The sequence below is a fragment of the Haliotis asinina genome, chromosome 7, assembly GCF_037392515.1.
Source record: "Haliotis asinina isolate JCU_RB_2024 chromosome 7, JCU_Hal_asi_v2, whole genome shotgun sequence".
Taxonomy (NCBI): Eukaryota; Metazoa; Mollusca; class Gastropoda; order Lepetellida; family Haliotidae; genus Haliotis; species Haliotis asinina.
In genome coordinates, this window is record NC_090286.1 from 54384956 (window position 1) to 54405429 (window position 20474).

A 20474-nucleotide genomic window follows, 5' to 3' on the forward strand; every position below is an offset into this window, starting at 1 on the left:
CAAGTTTACCTTTCAAAGATCACGCAGCTTTGACTGCATTCACTGACACCATGTGTTCCTGTTTGGTTATGAAGTCATAGATATATTAACTGAACACTCATACTAAGTGGTGTTCAAAGGATTTTAATCAAACTTGTGAGGATGAATATAGAACCTGATTGAGGGGAGAAAGCTGGTAATTAATAACCACTCAATTGGAACAGGTTGTGTATTGGACGGGTAGTCAAACTGGGAGAAGTCACAATGGGAATGAACCGTCTACCTGATGGAGGGGAGAGAGCTCGTATTTAATAACCACTCGACTGGAACAGGTTGTTGTATTGGATGGGTAGTCAAATTGGGGGCAGTCATAATTGGAATGAACCTTTCCTGTTAACAAAGGGTTTTACGGTTCATTCAAACCCTTTGTTATAGGTGTATACAAAGAGATTCCAAAACAGTTACAGGAATCATCCATATGACCATAGCTAGCCAGTCCCTATTTAGCCAGGAACCATTAAATATGTGGACACCACATGTCACTCTCTAACAGTAACAAAAGGTAAAGTGGACTCTGAAATGTATGCCTTAAATCATATTTTTAAATGCATCATTTTTTTCTAAATGCATCATAAATTTTTTCTAACGGAGCAATATGAAACATGTCAGGGGCGTAGCTATCGTTTTAGAAAAACATGCCCGGGCTTACACATGATTGTTGCTAAAAAGGTTGGGCAAGTCCTCAATACCATCTAAATGATAAAATAATTTTTAAAAAAAGCTTTTGTGACATATTTCTATATTCATGTTCCCTGGACTAGTACTTTTAGAGGTTATGTGACTGTAGAAATATGTTACATTAAAAGAACGTTAAAAAGACAATACACTAGTTCGACGAATAGATTCGAACTACGATGGTATTTTTTATCATAGTGCCAATAACGATTGCATTAAAATATGGTAGAGTTACCTCCCCTGTGCCCACGGTCGCCATATTTGTTAGAACCATGGCAGTGTTCGTCCGTCAGATAACTCGTGCTCCTGTCTTGATGCAGCAATGCGCAAGACTAGCAGTAACACAGAATGTCAGCAAGAGGGGTTACGCAGATATGGCATTCACTATGGCATCGCCATCAGATGTAAGTGAATAACGTCCCGCGATAAGAAATTACCGGTATCACGAAAATAAACGCACTTGCCAAATATTTCAAGGGCAAATAGGGTTGTTTGTTCCTTGAGATTGCTGGCGACCCATAAGCATTCACTGTGCCCGTGAAGTGCGACATACAAAAAAAGGTTGAAGTTTTTATGTCTAGGAATAAGTTTAGACGGTGGTCGGGTACTGATCACACAAGGCAAGTCAATAATGGGGACCATGCCGCAGTGACCATCTTTCACAATGTTCAGTTTCATTTTCTTATGTTCTTCGATACTTACATCATAGGTTTTGTTTGTACACTCGTTTTTTACGGGGCTGTTGCTTGCACTTTGTAATTCTTGAATGACTGCTCGTGTGTTAGTTTTCAATTTTGAATTTGTGACATGTTTTACAGTTACAATTGTTCACTGAGTAATTTTACACCACTCTCAGGTTTGTGGCAGCGGTGTGCAAGTACTTGACTCTGGACAGACAGTCCAGTGATCAACATCATGAGCATTGACATACACAATTTGGATATGATGACATAGGTCTACTAAGTCGGTTAGACTGACTACTGGATCCCTTTAGTCTTGTATGACAAGCATGGGTGAATGAAGATCAATTATAACAGCGATCTTCAAAGGTCAGTTGGTCAATGATAATCGATCCAACAACTGATGTTCTAAGTGTCTGAAAACCCATAAGGATACATGAGACATCAGCCAATCAGTTGTCACGTTTTGAAGAAAATGGTTCTTTTTAGATACATATTTTCCAGGAGTATGTAGATCAACTGAAGTGACTTTTGTTTGATTATGCACAAATTATTATATGCACAAATTATTAGCCATCTATGCTTCGTAGGGAACAGGTGAAATTTGTCATCCCCACAAAAGTTATCATAAGTGTTTCATCCAAAATCAGTCTAAGTAAACTTAGTCTCAGTGTATTTCGTTACACTCCACTACTGAGTCTAACAAAACCTAGTAGAAGGTTGCATCAGGTAACCTTTGAGCGACCAATGACCATCCAATCAAACGCGAGACGGTTAAATAGATTTAACCAATCAGTCAACGGCTACTATTTAGGGATCGGAGGGACTTTCAAAATATTCAGGTCGCTGACACCGATCTCTCCACAAACAAAAATCTGCATATATTATAACACAACTGTTTGACCTGCAGTATTTACGCTTTGGGGTTTCTGTTGACATGGTTACCAGTAGCTAATATTTCTGCAAGATGACATCCTTGAATATTACCAAAAACAACATTTTCAACGACTGTTTATTCACCGTTGTCATGGGTGTACTTACGCCGTGTGCATAACCGGGAAGCGAGCGTACGCTAAATAGCATTCGGAATCGTTCGGGTACAAACCTTTTGGAGATAAAATGTTCAAAAGGTATGTGTGAATGTCCATTTTTTGCGATTTGGTAAGCTGTGTTCTGATTGGTCTATCTCAAAGGTTACCTGACGCGACCTCCCATAAGGTTTTGTTAGACTCAGTGGTGGAAGGTAACGAAAAGTACTGAGGTTAAGTTTACTTACACTGATCCAAAATTTTCATCCAAGGGGACGTACATGTCAAAAAAACAATATTAGCCCTGTCAGAATTTATTGCTTCAGGACTGCAGGATGCATGGGAAGATTTCTGTATTCCACATGGGCTACTATTGAGTACTGTAAATCAAGAAATTAACATGAACGATAAATTAATGCGAAAAATGCGTGTATTTATTGCTTGTATTATTTTTTAAACGCATATCAGTCTACATTTTCAACGTGATAATGATTGCCAACAGATCATTATTTCAATTCCTGTTGACTGCCTTATTTACATGCAGCATCTGAGTTCATTCATCTCAGTTTGAGAAATGCCAATCTAGATAAGCCCTTTCATCTTTATTAATCTTGTCAGCTGAAGCCGAGGTGACTGGTTTATGTTTTGAGTACTTGTTGTTAGGACAACATCCTGAGATGAACTCCTCTCACTGCCAGTTAGCGGTAAACGTTTGATGGTGAACTTGTTTATGTAACTCCGAACACATCATCAACTTTCACTTCCTGGTATACCTATCTCTGTAAAGAGGGGCGCATTAATTTATTGGCTGTGCGTTTGAAGGCGCATTAATTTATTGACGCGTTAATTTCTTGATGTACAGTAACTGAAAAGCATATTGTTTATCAAAAATTCCCTAAAGAGACCCACATTTTGTTTGGTATATTTCAGTATAATTTCTCACAGGCAAGGAAACATGGGATATTATATATTCTTTAGAAAACAAAAGCATTTTGACTAGCACTGGCTCATAGATATTAAAGCTTGATATGATGAAAAATGACGAGCTGAACATGCTGAAGGAAGTTATTGTACATAGCTACAGTGTTGGCAAAAGTAATCAGTATATTTCATTGCCATTGCGCATGACACTGACAAAAAAAATAGTAAGATATATGACTATGTGTCATGATTGACATCAATTATATCCATATATAACACAACAGGTTATGGAAGCTGTATTTCCCCATGGAAACTGTCATGATACTCTTTGTAATTACTATTGAAAAAAATGATATCTCTTGCCCACTGAAAGTCAGGCCCCCCCTAAGTAATTGAAGGAATTACAGCAAATTTGAAGGAATTGCATCTCAAATGTAAACAAGCGCAGCCCACTCGCGAAACAATTGCAGCAATATTGGTAGTTTTGCGGTAATAACATAAACACAACACCCCTATCGGAAACAATGTTGGTAATACTTGAAACAATAAAAATATAATGTTCAAATATATTGCAAGACAACTTATTCGTTGGCCCCACTCATTGTTCTGTGATAAGTTCTGCTGAAGTGCACAAATGTGATTTTGTTGCTATTACAGATTTTCTACAACAATGCCAAGGTGAAACAGGTGGATGTCCCATCACTCAGTGGTAGTTTTGGTATCCTCCCAGATCATGTTCCTTCTCTAGCTGTCCTCAAGCCAGGTGTTGTCACAGTCTATGAGGAAGATGGGTCCACAAAGAAGGTTTTTGGTAAGCACTTGCCCTGATTTGTAGATCAGTACTTCTGTAATTCATGTTAAACCAACCAGCTGCACAATGCTGAACTGCACAGTTAAAACAATATTCATGTTTCAGTGAGCAGTGGGTCAATTACAATCAATGATGATTCCTCAGTGCAGGTCCTAGCAGAAGAAGCTCACCCAGTGGACAGGCTTGATGCATCTGTAAGTTGACAGACTTAGATATGTGATGGATAAACCACATATTCTCTTTTAAAGAGGGGTGGTGGGGTATTAAAGTGGTTAAAGTGTTAGCTCTTCAGGGCTTGAGTAGTGTTTCATTCCCCACAGGGATACCATGTGTGAAGCTCATTTCTGGTGTCCCCCGTCATGATATGGCTGGAATGTTGCTAAAAGCAATGTGAAGCCAAAGTCACTCACTCACCCTCTTTTAACGTCTTGACAAAGTCACGAAGGAAATATATGTCTATTTTTTGTCTTCTGTTAGTGTACATTCTCAACTGATCTGCCGGAAAGTGAAAAAGCACAACTTCAAACACATTTACATTTCAGGTACAGTGTATAACATTGTTGAACACAGGTCAGGTTTGAAATTTCACAGTTTTTCAGTGGTCTTGAAGGATTGTGTGGTCAGATTTACTGACTCGATTGATTCATGTTGACAATTCCAGTAGTGGAGATTGTTGTCATGATGTTAATCTGTGGATTGTCTGATCTTGATTAATTACTTACAGACTGCTGTCATAACTGGAAAATTGCTAATTATATATAAATTGATTGATTTGATATAGTTATAAAGAGCTAGATATCGTGGAATTATCTTTCTAACAGTGGAATATCGTGATTGTTTTGTTTCTCCCAAACACAAGAAATTCATTTTTAAGAAAAAAGCTACTGGAGAAGCTTATTGTATATGTAAACAATGTAAAAATATTACCTTGATGTCTAGACTAGCTGTCTTATCAAAAGCGCCGCGAGTGATCACTTGGTGTTTGGACACTGTGCGCTATAAAAGACGACTTATTGTTATTATTATCAAAACACAAGTCCCTGTCAGCTTCATAGATGTGACGCTGATGGCTCCATTCTCTCAGATGTCAGAGTAACTAGTTGCTTTCCTTCCAGGGTGGCAGAAGCCTATTCAGTGTGTTTGAATTCTATTTTGCTCTGATTGTGTTTCAAGATTTATAAGCACCGTAACCCCCTATGAATATTTATCAATTCACATCAATCTGAAATTATTATATTTGAGGACTGGGAACATCATTTAAGAAGATGCAAACTCATACAGTTTTAACAGAGATCATATTAGTATGTCATGTAAGTTTTTCCCTTGATCCATTTTCAGGCTATCCGAGATGGTCTAGCCAAAGCACAACAGGACTTCAACTCTGCAAGTTCTGACAGAGCAAAGGCTGAAGCCCAAATTGCTTTAGAGTGCTATGAAGCCCTGTCAAAGGCCCTAGAGTAGACCATGGACTTGTTAATATCATCAGATGCTACTGTGAATAGCTGCAACAGTTGCGTGACAACATAACATATTCTGGATGGATGTTTGCCATATTCTGTGTATAATAGAATAAATTTCTTGTTAAAATGAGGCAAGTTATGTGCGTTATTGTTCAGTGATTAGGTCAAACTGGATATCTGGACTCCCACAGGAACTACAGGACAGGGTTTGATCCTCCGTACCATGTGCTACCTTGAAATGAGGACTGCACTAAAACAGTCAGACCTGGGACTCATGGAGCTACAACTCTCGCAACCCAATGTTTAACTATGGGGTTAGATCATCTCAGTCCCAAGACCACTTTGTGGAAGGTACCCAATTATGATTGTCATCACTGTCAGTGGCATTCATTGTTGCTCTATAACTGGTTGACGTCATTTGTTGACAAGGCAATTGTTGTGCAAGAGATGCTGCAAAGTCCCTGCAAACGTGAGCTTGTCAAAAGAGGAAACCCGTGCAGTCACTATTGGTGGTTTGTTAACTGTCTTAATTTGTACCCTGAGGGCAGATAACATTCATCGTAACACTAATCACAGGTTTCTTTGGTCAAGACTCTATACATCACTAGTTACTGTCATGTACCTGAATTGTGGCTCTAAGTAAATAACAAAATCCTGGAAAGTTTCTCATGGGTATTTTGGGGTAAGCAGATTGAATGTCTCTGTGAACAGCCATCTTGAATAGGTTGTTGGTCTTGGAACATTCAAGATGACCATTTGGCATCAGTGTATGATACCTCATGGTACAAACTGAACTTTCAGCTGCCATCATTTCCTTGATGGTCTTATATAGCTATAGCTCTAACATTGTTTGTAGATTACATCAATCAAAGTGAAACTGGTAGATTTTTAAAAAATGTGATTTTCCAATTATGTAATAACACAAAATGCAAAGATGAGGTCTGTTTTGTGTTGACTATTTATTCTGATATAAAGAGATCAGGTTTATAAGCATTATGTGAAAACTGAAATATAAATATAAAACATATTTGCTTAATTTGACAACCACAGTTGTACATTCAACAAACATTCACATATGGCAGGAAAATCAAAATATCTGAAAGCACCTTGAGTTAGGGGATGTTGAGGTATAGGATGGCATCATCAGTCAGTTGTCAGAATATTCACAACACAACTGTTTAATGTTGCTAGAAACATCCTAAAATATTTCTCACACCCACACTCCAAAACTATTTGATCATGTTTGGCACAAAGTGACTCATAATGTTTCATAATAAGTTTTTATCTGTCTTCAACAGAAAATCATGCCATTTCCTCCTACATTTACTGTTTCCTGAGTGAATATAAATACATAAATATATATAAATATATCAAACACAATTAAACAATCATCACAAGAGAATAATGGCACTATTTGGCACAGGTGTGTTCCATAGTACTATTTGGCAAAGGTATTCCAGCACCCACTAAGTGGCAGTTTCGCAAACAGGACAAAACACTACTCAATGGCAAAGAAACTCATTATGTTCTTATCCAATAAGTTTCTAAAATATGTTCATATAATAATGCCCTTTGGTAAATTGATGGTAATTTTTGTTTTTACATTAAAATATATAAAATCACCAATATTCAGCTAATAATTTTGGTATTTGTTACACCTAATTATTTTTTTATTATCCGCACTTTATGGATTGGAAGGATATATAACGCGAACTTCTTCCAAAAGGTCTAGGGCCTACAATACAAGTTGCTGGGTTAATAGAGTGGACATTAGATATAAATATAAGGCACCATGTTCCCAAACAATATAGATGTGATGTTTAGGTGAACAAGAAGAAGGTGTCATCCTGGTTGATGTCCTCACCACTGACCTTTCTTGGTCATCTATGGACAACAACCCAGGAGTTCCGGTGTATTTGACTAGTCAAACAACATCTCGCATTTTTGGGGTTTACCCTGGGTTTCCCATTTGAATTCCCACAGACCATGATTGTCATGCTCTGTGACGTACACTGTGTTGGATTTGGGTTTGAAATGAAGGTTGCTGATTCTCATAAATGGGCATTTGATTCTCTTCCGTGGCTGACCTCCCTGAGAGCTGAATACTTCAATAAATCCACTGCCCCAGTGAGCAACCAGGAGATTGTTGTCTGCATCGAAGTCCATTCCGTCTGCTCCTCCCTCATGGTCACCTGACATAAAGCAACCAATCAGACACAGAGCATTAAATTATAATACCACTAGCTGGGTAGCATGGAAATATCTTTCAAAATTTCCAGTATTCACCCGAGAGTTGCTATTTGTAAGTCCTTGGGAATTATTATGAGGAGTTTCATGTCTGTTGATGAAATATTCATGAAGCCTTAACTACCCATAGACGTGACTTTTCGAACTGAAACACAGATCGACTGAAAGCCATCACAAATTTCATAACAAATTTCATAAGTCATGTGTCCTACACTATTCACAGTGCAATCTACCTAGATCCAAAATTGCAATATTTTAAAACTCTCAAGAAACTGTCTAAAACTGTGATTTACCATCAAAAGAGGTTTGACTAATAACTGAACGAGGGGGTATGGCTTTACACCACATTTAGCCATATTTGAGCACTATCACAGTGGGAGACACTAGAAATGGGGTTCACACATTGTACTCATGTAGGGAATTGAACCCAAATGTCCATCATGATAAGAGAACACTTTGACATCAAGCCTAACTAACCACCCCATTTGATAATTGACCTATGAGCTTTACATCGAAGGAAGTGTCAAAGGATACCTTCTGTTGTGGATAGAATATAGTGTGATCAATGTATAATCATACAAATAGGAACCATTTTAGCAGTACATTAAGCCAAGATATTTAACCTTTTCAGAATGGACGAATTAGCTTTAAACAGCTAGATTATCTTCATCTAGAGATCAGACTTAACATGGTTAGACAGTTTATCATCCTACTCTGACGACAAGGATCATAATTGCTGTCACTGGATTTTTTGGTCCAGATTTGATCATTAATAAGCTGTATACATACATCTGAATCTATTACCTGACAGTCGTCCCCAGATTGTTTTATTGGTAACTTTGCCAGGCTCCACGATGTCATAACTCCACAGCAGCTTAGTGGGCGTCTCGGCCACGATCAGCTTCTTGGGACGACCGTCATCCGTATGTAGGACTGCAATGCCATTAGGGAAACGAATACCAGTGTCCACTCGGATAACTTGACCACTTGTCAGCATGCAGTAGATGGATCCAAATGGCTCCTATAATGGAGGGATAGATCAATAATGCTCCAGCAGTACAGAGGAGTAAACTTATCAGTAAATGTACTGTAACATGTTGTGTTGGAGAGCCACGCCATGACTAAACATGTAGACATTTTCATATATTGGTTATAATTTTAATAATGAGTTGTTTGATCAGCATTCTTGAAGTGAAAAATCAAGCATACACTTTCATTTGTGACAACTTCTTGTTTACTGCCTAGTAAGATTCTTACACCGTTATTTATCAAGCTGAGAAATAAAGCCTCATAACGATGCAAGATTCTACATCGAAAGGTTGCTCAATGCAATAAACAAGAAGTTGTCATCCATCAAGAACTGGAAAATCTTTAAATTCGGTTTAGAGAGTGTTTGACATTCATTGCACACACAAGGGAAAACATCGTTCTGTGGACAGGTCTAGATAAAACCCCAGTCTGTCGTTGAAAATCGTTGACAACACACAAACCTCCATTGACCTTGTGTATGGAGCTGGAGCTATCTCTCCTGCTGGTGCTGTGACCCACAGTGATCCCTGGTAGTCAAATATGCAGTCATTACAACCCTGCATTGGACGTCCCTCACTGTCCTGGCGACACACCTGCACACACATAGCACATCATCAGTTTCAGATGTCCGAGTTCAAACCCTCCATCTAAGAGTTTCTCAGCTTCCAACAGTTTCCACTGAATACTGTTTCCTTGATGGCATATCATATGATAATAATCAACCCACTTTGGTTTCATACACTTACATAGAGATCGTGGTGATCACTAATTTGTTCTCTGGGTAGCTGGTATTTAGACTTTCTGTATGGATAAAAAGACAATCTTTAAGCAAAGCGGTGGTGTAGCCTAGTTCACTCGTCACACCAAAGACTTGTGCTCGATTCCCCACATGTGTACAATGTGTGAAGTCCATTTCTGGTTTGTTTTACCCGCCATGACATTGTTGGAATATTGCTTCATGATGTGTAGAACCCAACCGACTCACTCACGTAAAGCAAAGGACAATCCCACAATCCATCCTAAGTTAGTAAGGATAACATGAGGCCCTATTTGGTCAAATACCCTGGATCCAAAATTGTCGGGTGTTTACTCCACATCTTGACGTAGGTTCTAACGCCATCACTTTCTTCATAACAGTGTTAGAACTTGCACTAATACATCGCTCGTACTGTAATAAAGAAGATGTTCTTCCAAACATTCCAAACATTCCTACTCTCCAAGGATGAAGTTCATTTCTGGTTTGTTTTTCCCGCCATGACATTGTTGGAATATTGCTTCATGATGTGTAGAACCCAACCGACTCACTCACGTAAAGCAAAGGACAATCCCACAGTCCATCCTAAGTTATTAAGGATAACATGGGGCCCTATTTGGTCAAATACCCTGGATCCAAAATTGTCGGGTGTTTACTCCACATCTTGACGTAGGTTCTAACGCCATCACTTTCTTCATAACAGTGTTAGAACTTGCACTAATACATCGCTCGTACTGTAATAAAGAAGATGTTCTTCCAAACATTCCTACTCTCCAAGGATGCAACTCCCAAATTCAGAAACATACACCAGTACCTCAACGCTGTGGTAGAATGCCAAAGAAGTGGAAAGAAGACAACACACACAAACCTGTGTCATCTGTCCATCCTGAGTGACCTTGATGATTCCAAGTCTCATGTCTGCGATCCACAAGTTCCCTTCCTTGTCACACTGACAGCCTGCTGGGGCTCCCCCCTCCCCATCCACCGCTGGCTCACACAGCATACTTGCCTAGACTCAAAGACACATACAAGTCAACATCTCAGTCCTAGTGCTTCCCAAACATAAACTGTACTGTCATACAGTCTGTTATTACTGTTGTTGTTAGTATTATAATTACTTATAATGATTTATCACATGTATAATTAACACTGATTATATATGGAATACAATAGGTCAAGAGCAAAGTATGCGGCTGGGAGACACATGTATATTTGACAATAAGTTCACTATTAAATTACATGAAACCCAGTGTTAACTTTTCTCTTTTAACCATATTTGGACCATAAAGATGTCTAAAGAGATCAATTTAGTCCAACTTAACATAAAAGAATCATAAGTACCATGCGTAAATTTGGATTTAGATTAAGATTTAGATTAAGACCTTTACACATCGAAGGTAATTGAAACTTCGTGGAAGAGAAGGTGTGGCAATTAAATAACCTAATGGATATACAAACAGGCACCTGTTTATTTAATAAGTCCACTTTGAAAACTTGTCCAGCAAATTTTTCATCTTTCTTTATTTGTGGAGCAACCATGAAAAAGTTCCCGTTTTTGTCAAACACTGGACCTTCTGACCCAAGCACGCCATCGACAATTTTCGAAAATTGTGGCTCTAGTATAAGCGTTTCCGGGTTTTCCGCCATTGTTGTCGTTTTAAACTGGGGCCTCAACTGATATGCGGAAACTGTTACAGCGCTGTGTTAAAACTTGTACTCATTCAACGACACTCACATAAATCCACTCGTCATAGTGTTTCCACGCATAAATACAAATATGATATTCAGCAAATTCATTTCAGTTAGATAGACAATGGTGGAATCATCCATAATGTTTTCAACCCGGAAGCGTTTTCTTTCAAATAAAACAGGCGTCAACCTCAGTACATAGAATGGAGATTGTTATGGAAAAAAACCCATATTCTTGAAAATCGCATGCACCCTAGAGCACTGTTTATATCCCGACGTCATCATGACGTCACAAACACAACAAATGTCATAGCGAATATGAATGACATCATTAAAAAATGTGGTTGTTTGTGGCCATGGTGCATACTCCGTTGCAACGATGACATGGAACCCTAGGTAGGAGAATGGTCATGGTGATCACTACGGGTAGTTACCGGTTCATGAATCTGCATGGAGACGCGGATCCTCAGGCCTGAAACCGACTGAAAACCACTCGGTCCCACAACTTTTGCTTTCTGCAGGTCCTTGTGGCCGACAGATTTTTTTCATCTCCTATAAGTAGGAGTATTACGTCCATATTAAAATAAACAGCCTACACATTCTGATCCGGATTCACAACTTTTTATAGTTTCTTAGGGCCTGCAGCTTTTCAGGGTTGTTCAAACACTAGTGACGGCCATGCCACCAGGAAAGATGACTAAATATCAGCAAGCCTTCTTAGAGTGGAGTGCGTATGTGCGCGTGTGTTTGAGTGTGTCCGAAAAATGCAGCTTTCGGTTTTCACGTGATTCGATTTTCTGTAAGGACAATTTCACGTTGCTTGGTTATAATAAATAATGATATCTATACAGGGCATTAGCGCCGCATCACAGGGATGAGGTCAAAGTGCATCATAGCATTTATACACAATTCGCGGAAGAGGTATAGTTTTTGTTTTCAGTTCAGAATTAAACCCAGATATATACACCTGGAAATTAATCAAGCAACACCCCAATTTTTTTCTATTGGAGCAACTTTGAAGTGTTCTGACAATCAAAATATGCCGGGTTGATATAGTTTGACACTTTTTTATTCAACAGACGATCTCTGACAAACAACTTAAAGGGAAAAAGTATCAAGACTTTGCTTTATTGCAACGAAATCCAAATTCTTAAAACTGTCTTAAATTCATGAAAAAATGGACACAATTTACTATTCATCCACAGACGTTGTTGTCAGGTGTATTAACACAAATGTCACATGGAAAGAAAGAACAGTCATCTGAGAGTCTGCACACCGACTTTCATCAATATCTAGTGTGTCCTCCCTGCGCACGCACCACCGATTCCAGACGCCTCCTCATTCCTTGGATGAGTCTCCGGATCTGATTCTGGGGGATCCTGTTCCACTCCTCATGCAGGGCAGCCGTCAATTCGTTGAGATTATGGACTGGTGGGTCTCTCTGCCTCACACGACGGCCAATAAAGTCCCACAAATGTTCAATGGGGTTGAGGTCAGGGCTCATGGCAGGCCATGGAATTCTGTCAATTGCATTTTGCCGCAAAAAATCATTTACAGCATGCGCCCTGTGAGGTCTAGCATTGTCGTCCATAAATATGGGTCTCGTTGCCAGAGGATGGTTCTCAAAATGAGGTACCACAGCCCTGTCAAGAACCTCCTGTTGGTAACGAACACCGTTAAGGTTGCCACGGATGGTAATGATATCCAACTTGCAGTTCATGGAAATGCACCCCCATACCATAACGGAACCTCCCCCAAAGGCCACAGTCTCCTGGATGTTCCGTGGAGCCATTGCTGTGTTCCTCTGCCTCCAGACCCGAGTACGACCGTCCACCATGTGCAGCAAGAACCGGCTCTCATCTGAGAAATGGACCTTCCTCCAAGAGGCAATGTTCCAGTGCAAACGGTCATTACACCAGGCCAGTCGGGCTGCCTTATGGGCTGGAGACAGTCTGGGTCGCTTGATTGGCCTCCTTGCCCGGTATCCTGCAGCTTTCAGACGATTCCGAACAGTCCTGTTCGAGATGGGTCTCCCTGGAAGCCACTCCTGTCTCAACCGAGAGCTCGAGTCGAAGGACCTGCGCCGTACAAGTCTCAGTAAAGCTCTGTCCTCCCGAACTGTGGTCTTCCTGGGTCTTCCTGGTCTAGGCAGGTCTTTAACTTCATTAGTGGCCCGGTATTTTTTCAAAAGTTTTGAAATTATGGAATGATGTCGTCCGATTTGAGTCCCGATTTGTCTTAGAGACATACCAGCATTCCTCATGCCGATTATTTGCCAACGAGTGGCCTCTGATAATTTCCTACGTGCCATGACATTGAAATGAATGAAAAACCGAATGCAATCGACAACCTGCGCTTGTAAACACCCCAGGGAAAAAGTGCATTTTTCGAAAGTTGAGGTTAAAGCAATGCACGTGCGCTGTGCAAGCTTCACGCGCGTCATATCAACCCATGAAAAGCTCATGCTGTATGTCAATACATCAAAATTGAATAATCAATCATCAAAATTACTTCGTTAAACTTTGTTAAGTTTTTATGTGTCTTTGAATTTGGTGTTGCTTAATTAATTTCCATATGTATAGTTTACTTTTTTTCCAGAAAATGAGGAATTCATTTTTCATTGAAAAATTACAGGACTGGGTTATCATACTTATACACAAAAGTCTGTCAGTGACATAAATGTACCACTATAACCTCATCCTTCACAACCCACAGTGCAAAGATGACCCCTCTTGGGTTGCCAGAAATGTACTCTGGTGAGTTCAAATGCCACTTCACACTGACCAATGTTTCAAGATTTAGGCTCTCCTCCCACATCCATATCACTTTGATTCTAATAATAACAGCACAGACAACATTCGTGGTAACACAAATCACTGGTTTTCTGGTCATTTTGATAAATCGCAGGTCATCGTCATGCGCTTTTACTGTGCCACAAAGTTGCAACATAATCCTTGAAAGTGGTTCATGTGTGTGATCTCTGCAAACAGTCATCTTGGACTAGCTGTCAGTGAAGTCATGACTTTTTGCATCAGTGTATGATACCTTATAGTACATACTGAATTTTGAGCTGCTAGTTTTTCCTTGATGTTCTAATATAGCTCTAACAATGTTTGTATATCAATCAAAATGGAAGTGAAACTTGCACATCAAACAGATTTTCAAATGTCATGATTAAATACAAAATACAAAGACGAGGTCTGTTTTGTGTTGATTATTTATTCTGCTATAAAGAGATCAAGTGTGTATGCATTATGTGAAAGCTGAAATATAAATATAAAACATAACACCACTGTTGTACATCCAAGAAACATGTTCCCATATGGCACCAAAATATCTGAAGGCACAAACTTCTTGCACTCAGTGAATGCTGAAGTAAAGGATGGCACGATCAGTCTACTGTCAGGATATTCTCAACACAACTGTTTAATGTTGCTGGAAAAATCATAAAATAAAATAATTCTGACTCCCTTACTCCAAAACTATTTGATCATGATATTTGGCATACAGTGAATTACTAGAAGTACATAACCAAAAGTTTTCTCTTCTTGCATAAGGAAAAAGTCATCATTTTACATATCTGAAATTAACTGATTTCTTCTCCATAGTTCTGAAAGCATGTAAATGTGAAATATATTGTTATTTTCATTTTCTATCAGAGGTAATCATGATAAGAAATGGTACAGCTATTTCACTCTCTAAAACTCTATATCATGATCACAGCTGCTTTAGGGTTGTCAGTGCCATCCCCGTAATTCTGAAAAAAACTGACAGTATTCCCATTTATTTTGCATGCAAATGAAATACTTGTGATGTTTAATGTGTATTTCACTACTCTGACAATATGATTTGGTAACAGCATTCACTGCTACAAAATGTATGTTATATCTTCCATAGGAACTCTTCTATTGACTGTAAAAGGACTCTTAATATAACAATATTAAACAATATTAATATATTAATATAACAAATATCTACATGTATCTGCACAATCAGAACCCTTTTTTCCCAGCAGAAGATAATTTCCAGGAAAGATAATTTCCTGTACACATCCCTCCAACCATATAATCTGTCTCAGTGCTCAGTCAATAATTCATTACAAACCCAAAAACAAGAAAAGGATAGGAATGTATAAACATATTGTGAACTTTGTAGGGGTATGTCATAAAAAGTAGTTACATATTTTGTTTCCATGGAATTCCTCACAAAGGTTGTATCTTAGCTCTGTTTGGAATGTACAATGTACGACCTTTCAGGCAAAATAGCAAGATGTTTTCATGATCAATTTTCATTATCGGTCTTCAACAGAAAACCATGCCATTTCTTCCTTTATCAGCCACATTACATTAACTACTTCCACAATGGACATCGATATATAAATAATATATCAAAAACTGTTAATGAATCATTACAAGTGAATTATGGCACAATCTGGCACCGGTGTTCCAGCACCCACGAAGTAGCAGTTTTGCAAACAAGACAAAACGTTACTCAATGGCAAAGAAACTCATAATGTTCTTATTCCAATAAGTTCCTAAAAACTGTTCATAAAATAATGCCCTCTTGGAATATTGATGGTAATTGTATTTTTAGATTAAAATATATAAAATCTCTAATACTGATAATTTTGGTATTTGTTACACTTAACTATTTTTTTTATTATCCACACTTTATAGATTGGAAGGATATACTCGTAACATGACCTTCTTGACCAAATGTTCTGATTACATTTGTCAAGGTCTTATTCTGTAAGGTCATATTCCATCATTACTATCATAAACTTTCATATTCTAAATTTGTAATATCAGTATCTTTTTCCTTGAAACATATTACAGCCATACACCCATACACATCCCTAGCTCCTGGTCATGGAGCTTACTTGGGCCTAAAGGACTTGGGCATAGGTTTTTGAAGCTCTCTTAGCACTAAGATAGTCATTAGTACCATGCCTTAACATTAACTTAAAACTATTTTAGCACTATGAGAGCTTCTAAACTCTACGTCTTGGGCCTAAAACGCAAGTTGCTGTTTTAATAGAATGGACATTAGATATAAATATAAGGCACCATCTCCACAAAAGATTGTTGATGTCATGTTTAGATAAACATGAGGAAGATGTCATCCTGGTTGATGTCCTCACCACTGACCTTTCTTGGTCACCTATGGAAACAACCCAGGAGTTTCGGTGTATTTGACTAGTCAAACAACATCTCGCATTTTTGGGTTTTCCCCTGGGTTTCCCATTTGAATTCCCACAGACCATGATTGTCATGTTCTGTCACGTACACTGTGTTGGATTTGGGTTTGAAATGAAGGTTGCTGATTCTCATAAATGGGCATTTGATTCTCTTCCGTGGCTGACCTCCCTGAGAGCTGAATACTTCAATGTATCCACTGCCCCAATGAGCAACCAGGAGATTGTTGTCTGCATCAAAGTCCATTCCGTCTGCTCCTCCCTCGTGGTCACCTGACATAAAGCAGCCAATCAGACACAGTGCATTACATATATAATGTCACCAACTCGGTATGCATAGCAATATTTTAAAAAATTTTTCTTGCATTTCCAATATTCACCCAGGAGTTGCTATTTGTAACTGCAAGTCCTTGGGCATTATTATGGACAGTCACATGGAGAGTCACATAATCTTGTCACATAAACTTGATCAGAATGAAAATGAACTATTGGTGAAGCCTCAACTTCCCATAGATGTGACATTTTGTGTTTGAAACGAAACACAGACTTTTACTAAAAGCCATCACAAATTTCACAACAAATTTCATAGTTCAAATGTTTTGCATCCTATATCCTTCATTTGATAACTGACTTACAAGCTTCATATCAAAGGAGGTTTGTTAAATGATACCTTCATAGTGTATATAATATGATGCGATCAATTTATTTTAAAAAAAAACAGCAACCATTTAAGCAATACATTAAGCTAAGGTCTGTAACTTTTATAAAATGGACAAATTTGTGGACAAAGTTCATCCGCTGATCAGACTTAACACAGGTGACAGTTTGTTATCATACTCTGACGACAGGGATCATAATTGCTGTCACTGAATTGTTTGGTCCAGATTTGATCATTAATAAGCTGTATACATACATCTGCATCTATTACCTGACAGTCGTCCCCAGATTGTTTTATTGGTAACTTTGCCAGGCTCCACGATGTCATAACTCCACAGCAGCTTAGTGGGTGTCTCGGCCATGATCAGCTTCTTGGGGCGACCGTCATCCGTATGTAGGACTGCAATGCCATTAGGAAAACGAATACCAGTGTCCACTCGGATAACTTGACCACTTGTCAGCATACAGTAGATGGATCCAAATGGCTCCTATAATGGAGGGATAGATCAATAATGCTCCAGCAGTACAGAGGAGTAAACTTATCAGTAAATATACTGCAACATGTTGTGTTGGAGAACCAACCCATGACTAAACATGCAGACATTTTCACATATTGGTTATAATTTTAATAGTGTGTTGTTGTCATCCATCAAATTGGATGCTTCATTTTTCAATGAGAATTGGAAAACTTTAAATCCAATCCGGAGAGTGTTTTGACATTTACTACATACACAAAGGAAAATATCAGCTCATTGACAGGTCTGGATAAATCCCCAGCCTGTCCTTGACAGTCGTTGACAACACACAAACCTCCATTGACCTTGTGTATGGAGCTGGAGCTATGTCTCCTGCTGGTGCTGTGACCCACAGTGATCCCTGGTAGTCAAATATGCAGTCATTACAGCCCTGCATTGGACGTCCCTCACTGTCCTGGCGACACACCTGCATACACATAGCACATCATCAGTTTCAGATGTCTGACTTGTGTCAAACCCTCTATCTAAGAGTTGCTCAGCTACCAACAGTTTCCACTGAATACTGTTTCTTTGATGGCACATCATACGATAACAATCAATCCACTTTGGTTTAATACACATATGTAGAGATCCTGGAGGTCTCTAATTTGCTTTCTGGGTAGCTGCTATTAAGAATGTTTGCATCTCTTTAAGCAAAGTGGGGTGGTGGTGTAGCCTAGTGGTTATAGCCTTGTGGTTAATGTGTTCGCTCGTCACACCATAGACCTGTGCTCGATTCCCCACAAGCATGCAATGCAAAGTAATGGAAAGAAGACAACACACACAAACCTGTGTCATATGTCCATCCTGAGTGACCTTGATGATTCCAAGTCTCATGTCTGCGATCCACAAGTTCCCTTCCTTGTCACACTGACAGCCTGCTGGGATGCCCCCCTCACCCTCCACCACTGGCTCACACAGCATACTTGCCTAGACTCAAAGACACATACAAGTCAACATCTCAGTGCTAGTGCTTCCCAAACATAAACTGTACTGTCATACAGTCTGTTATTATTGTTGTTGTTAGTATTATAATTACTTACGATGATTTATCACATATACAACTAACACTGATTATGTTGTATATCCGATACAATAAGTCCTGGGCCAATTATGCTGCTGATGAGAGTTGACTGGAGCAGATTTGCATGTCATGGTGCCCTGACAGCAAAGATCAGTCCTCACAAGATCAGCAACAATGCCAACTTGTCGAAGTGGCCATCAAATATCACAGTGAAATCCTGATAGTCGTACGTGGCGAGTGAGGTCACATGAGTAAAGTTTACTTTCATGGATTATAGATTCATAAAAGATTCGGAGAAACATGAATAGTAATTTGAACTGACACAATCCAAGTTTAAGTGAAATAGAAACGATTCATGATATATCTGACTATATTATGCAGATACTTCACCAACATGGTCAGAGGCTCTAAGTTTTGAATTTAGCAAAGTGTTACATCCATTTTAACTTTGAAAGACTCAAATGAGACATGTATATTTGACAATAAATTAAGGATAAATGAAATTGGACATTACAGAAACTCAGTGTTGATTTTACTCTGACAACCATATTTGGACCATAAGGATGTCTAAAAGATCAAATATACCTTATATATTTAGGTCATACTTTCAAATATGTCAGAGAAGAGCGCCTATGATAAATATGTCTAAAAAGATCAATTTAGTACAGCTGAACATATGAGAATCATAGGTACTATGCGTAAATTTGGATTTAGATAAAGACCACCATGTGGTTCCAATACATTGTGCTGCAATGCTCAATTATATTTTACACACGTATAAACATCTAGGCGTGTAAATGGAACCTCGTGGAAGAGGAGGCGTGGCAAATAAGCAAACAAACGGGCACCTGTTTATTTAATAAGTCCACTTTGAAAACTTGTCCAGCAAATTTTCCATCCTTCTCTATTTCTGGAGCAACCATGAAAAAGTTCCCGTTTTTGTCAAACACTGGACCTTCTGCCCCAAGCAAGCCATCTACAATTTTCGAAAATTGCGGTTCTACAACAAGTGCTTCCGGGTTTTCCGCCATTGTTGTCGTTTTTAAACTGGGGCCTCAACTGATATGCGGAAATTGTTAGAGCGCACTGTCAAAACTTGTACTCGTGCAACGACACTCACATAAATCCACTTGTCATAGTGTTTCCACCTATTGATACAGGTATGCTATTCAGCAAATGGAAAGAGTTCCTTTCGTTCCACATATTATTTGGGATCTAGTCAAAACGGCCGGAGGACAAAATTAAAGGGCCGAGAAGTGCCAAGTCAAAAGGGCCGATGGAAAAAGTCAAAAGGGCCGAGGTGAAAGTCAAAAGGGCCGAACAGAAAAAAGATTAGGATTAGCATTATTTATTGACACATAGCATTAAAACATAACATTATTTGTGTAATAGCAATGCGTATATAAGAGGTAATAATAGTTAACAAAAAGAGTAAAAATAGCGCAGTTTCATTTTCACAGTTTTCCACCTCGCACAAGTTCGATCATTCGTTCATGATTTACACACGTTCATAGTTTAGTCTAGCTCATTCGTTCATACTCAACACAACGTTCTTTCGTTCATAACGTACACAAGCTCATAATTTAATTCACACAAGTTCTTAACAAACGCTACATTCACATTCACATATTTAAAAAAATGCATTCGACCCTTTCTTCGGCCCTTTTGGACCCGTGAAGGTCCCGGGCTAGAATAGGCCTTCGGCAAACCATGCTTGTCGTGAGAGGCGACTAAGGGGATCGGGTGGTCAG

At 38.8% G+C, this 20474-nt stretch overlaps 3 protein-coding genes across 3 annotated transcripts; 1 reads left to right on the forward strand and 2 right to left on the reverse strand.

Annotated features, from left to right (window-relative positions):
* Positions 1-947: 947 nt before the first annotated feature.
* Positions 948-5744, forward strand: LOC137290683 (ATP synthase subunit delta, mitochondrial-like). Its single transcript, XM_067821762.1, has 4 exons — positions 948-1118; positions 4001-4154; positions 4260-4348; positions 5493-5744. Exons 1-4 carry the CDS (start codon positions 987-989, stop codon positions 5613-5615), a joined length of 498 nt encoding a protein of 165 aa, XP_067677863.1. The 5' UTR covers positions 948-986; the 3' UTR covers positions 5616-5744.
* An 810-nt stretch (positions 5745-6554) lies between these two features.
* Positions 6555-11499, reverse strand: LOC137290684 (diisopropyl-fluorophosphatase-like). Its single transcript, XM_067821763.1, has 5 exons — positions 11109-11499; positions 10513-10653; positions 9352-9483; positions 8666-8882; positions 6555-7806 (listed from the first exon to the last, which is right to left on the reverse strand). The coding sequence occupies exons 1-5, from the start codon at positions 11289-11291 to the stop codon at positions 7535-7537; spliced, it is 945 nt and encodes a 314-aa protein (XP_067677864.1). The 5' UTR covers positions 11292-11499; the 3' UTR covers positions 6555-7534.
* Positions 11500-14532: 3033 nt separating this feature from the next.
* On the reverse strand, positions 14533-19766 carry LOC137291678 (diisopropyl-fluorophosphatase-like). The gene is made up of 5 exons (XM_067823107.1): positions 19572-19766; positions 18489-18629; positions 17995-18126; positions 17456-17672; positions 14533-16800 (listed from the first exon to the last, which is right to left on the reverse strand). The coding sequence occupies exons 1-5, from the start codon at positions 19752-19754 to the stop codon at positions 16529-16531; spliced, it is 945 nt and encodes a 314-aa protein (XP_067679208.1). The 5' UTR covers positions 19755-19766; the 3' UTR covers positions 14533-16528.
* Between the last annotated feature and the right edge of the window lie 708 nt (positions 19767-20474).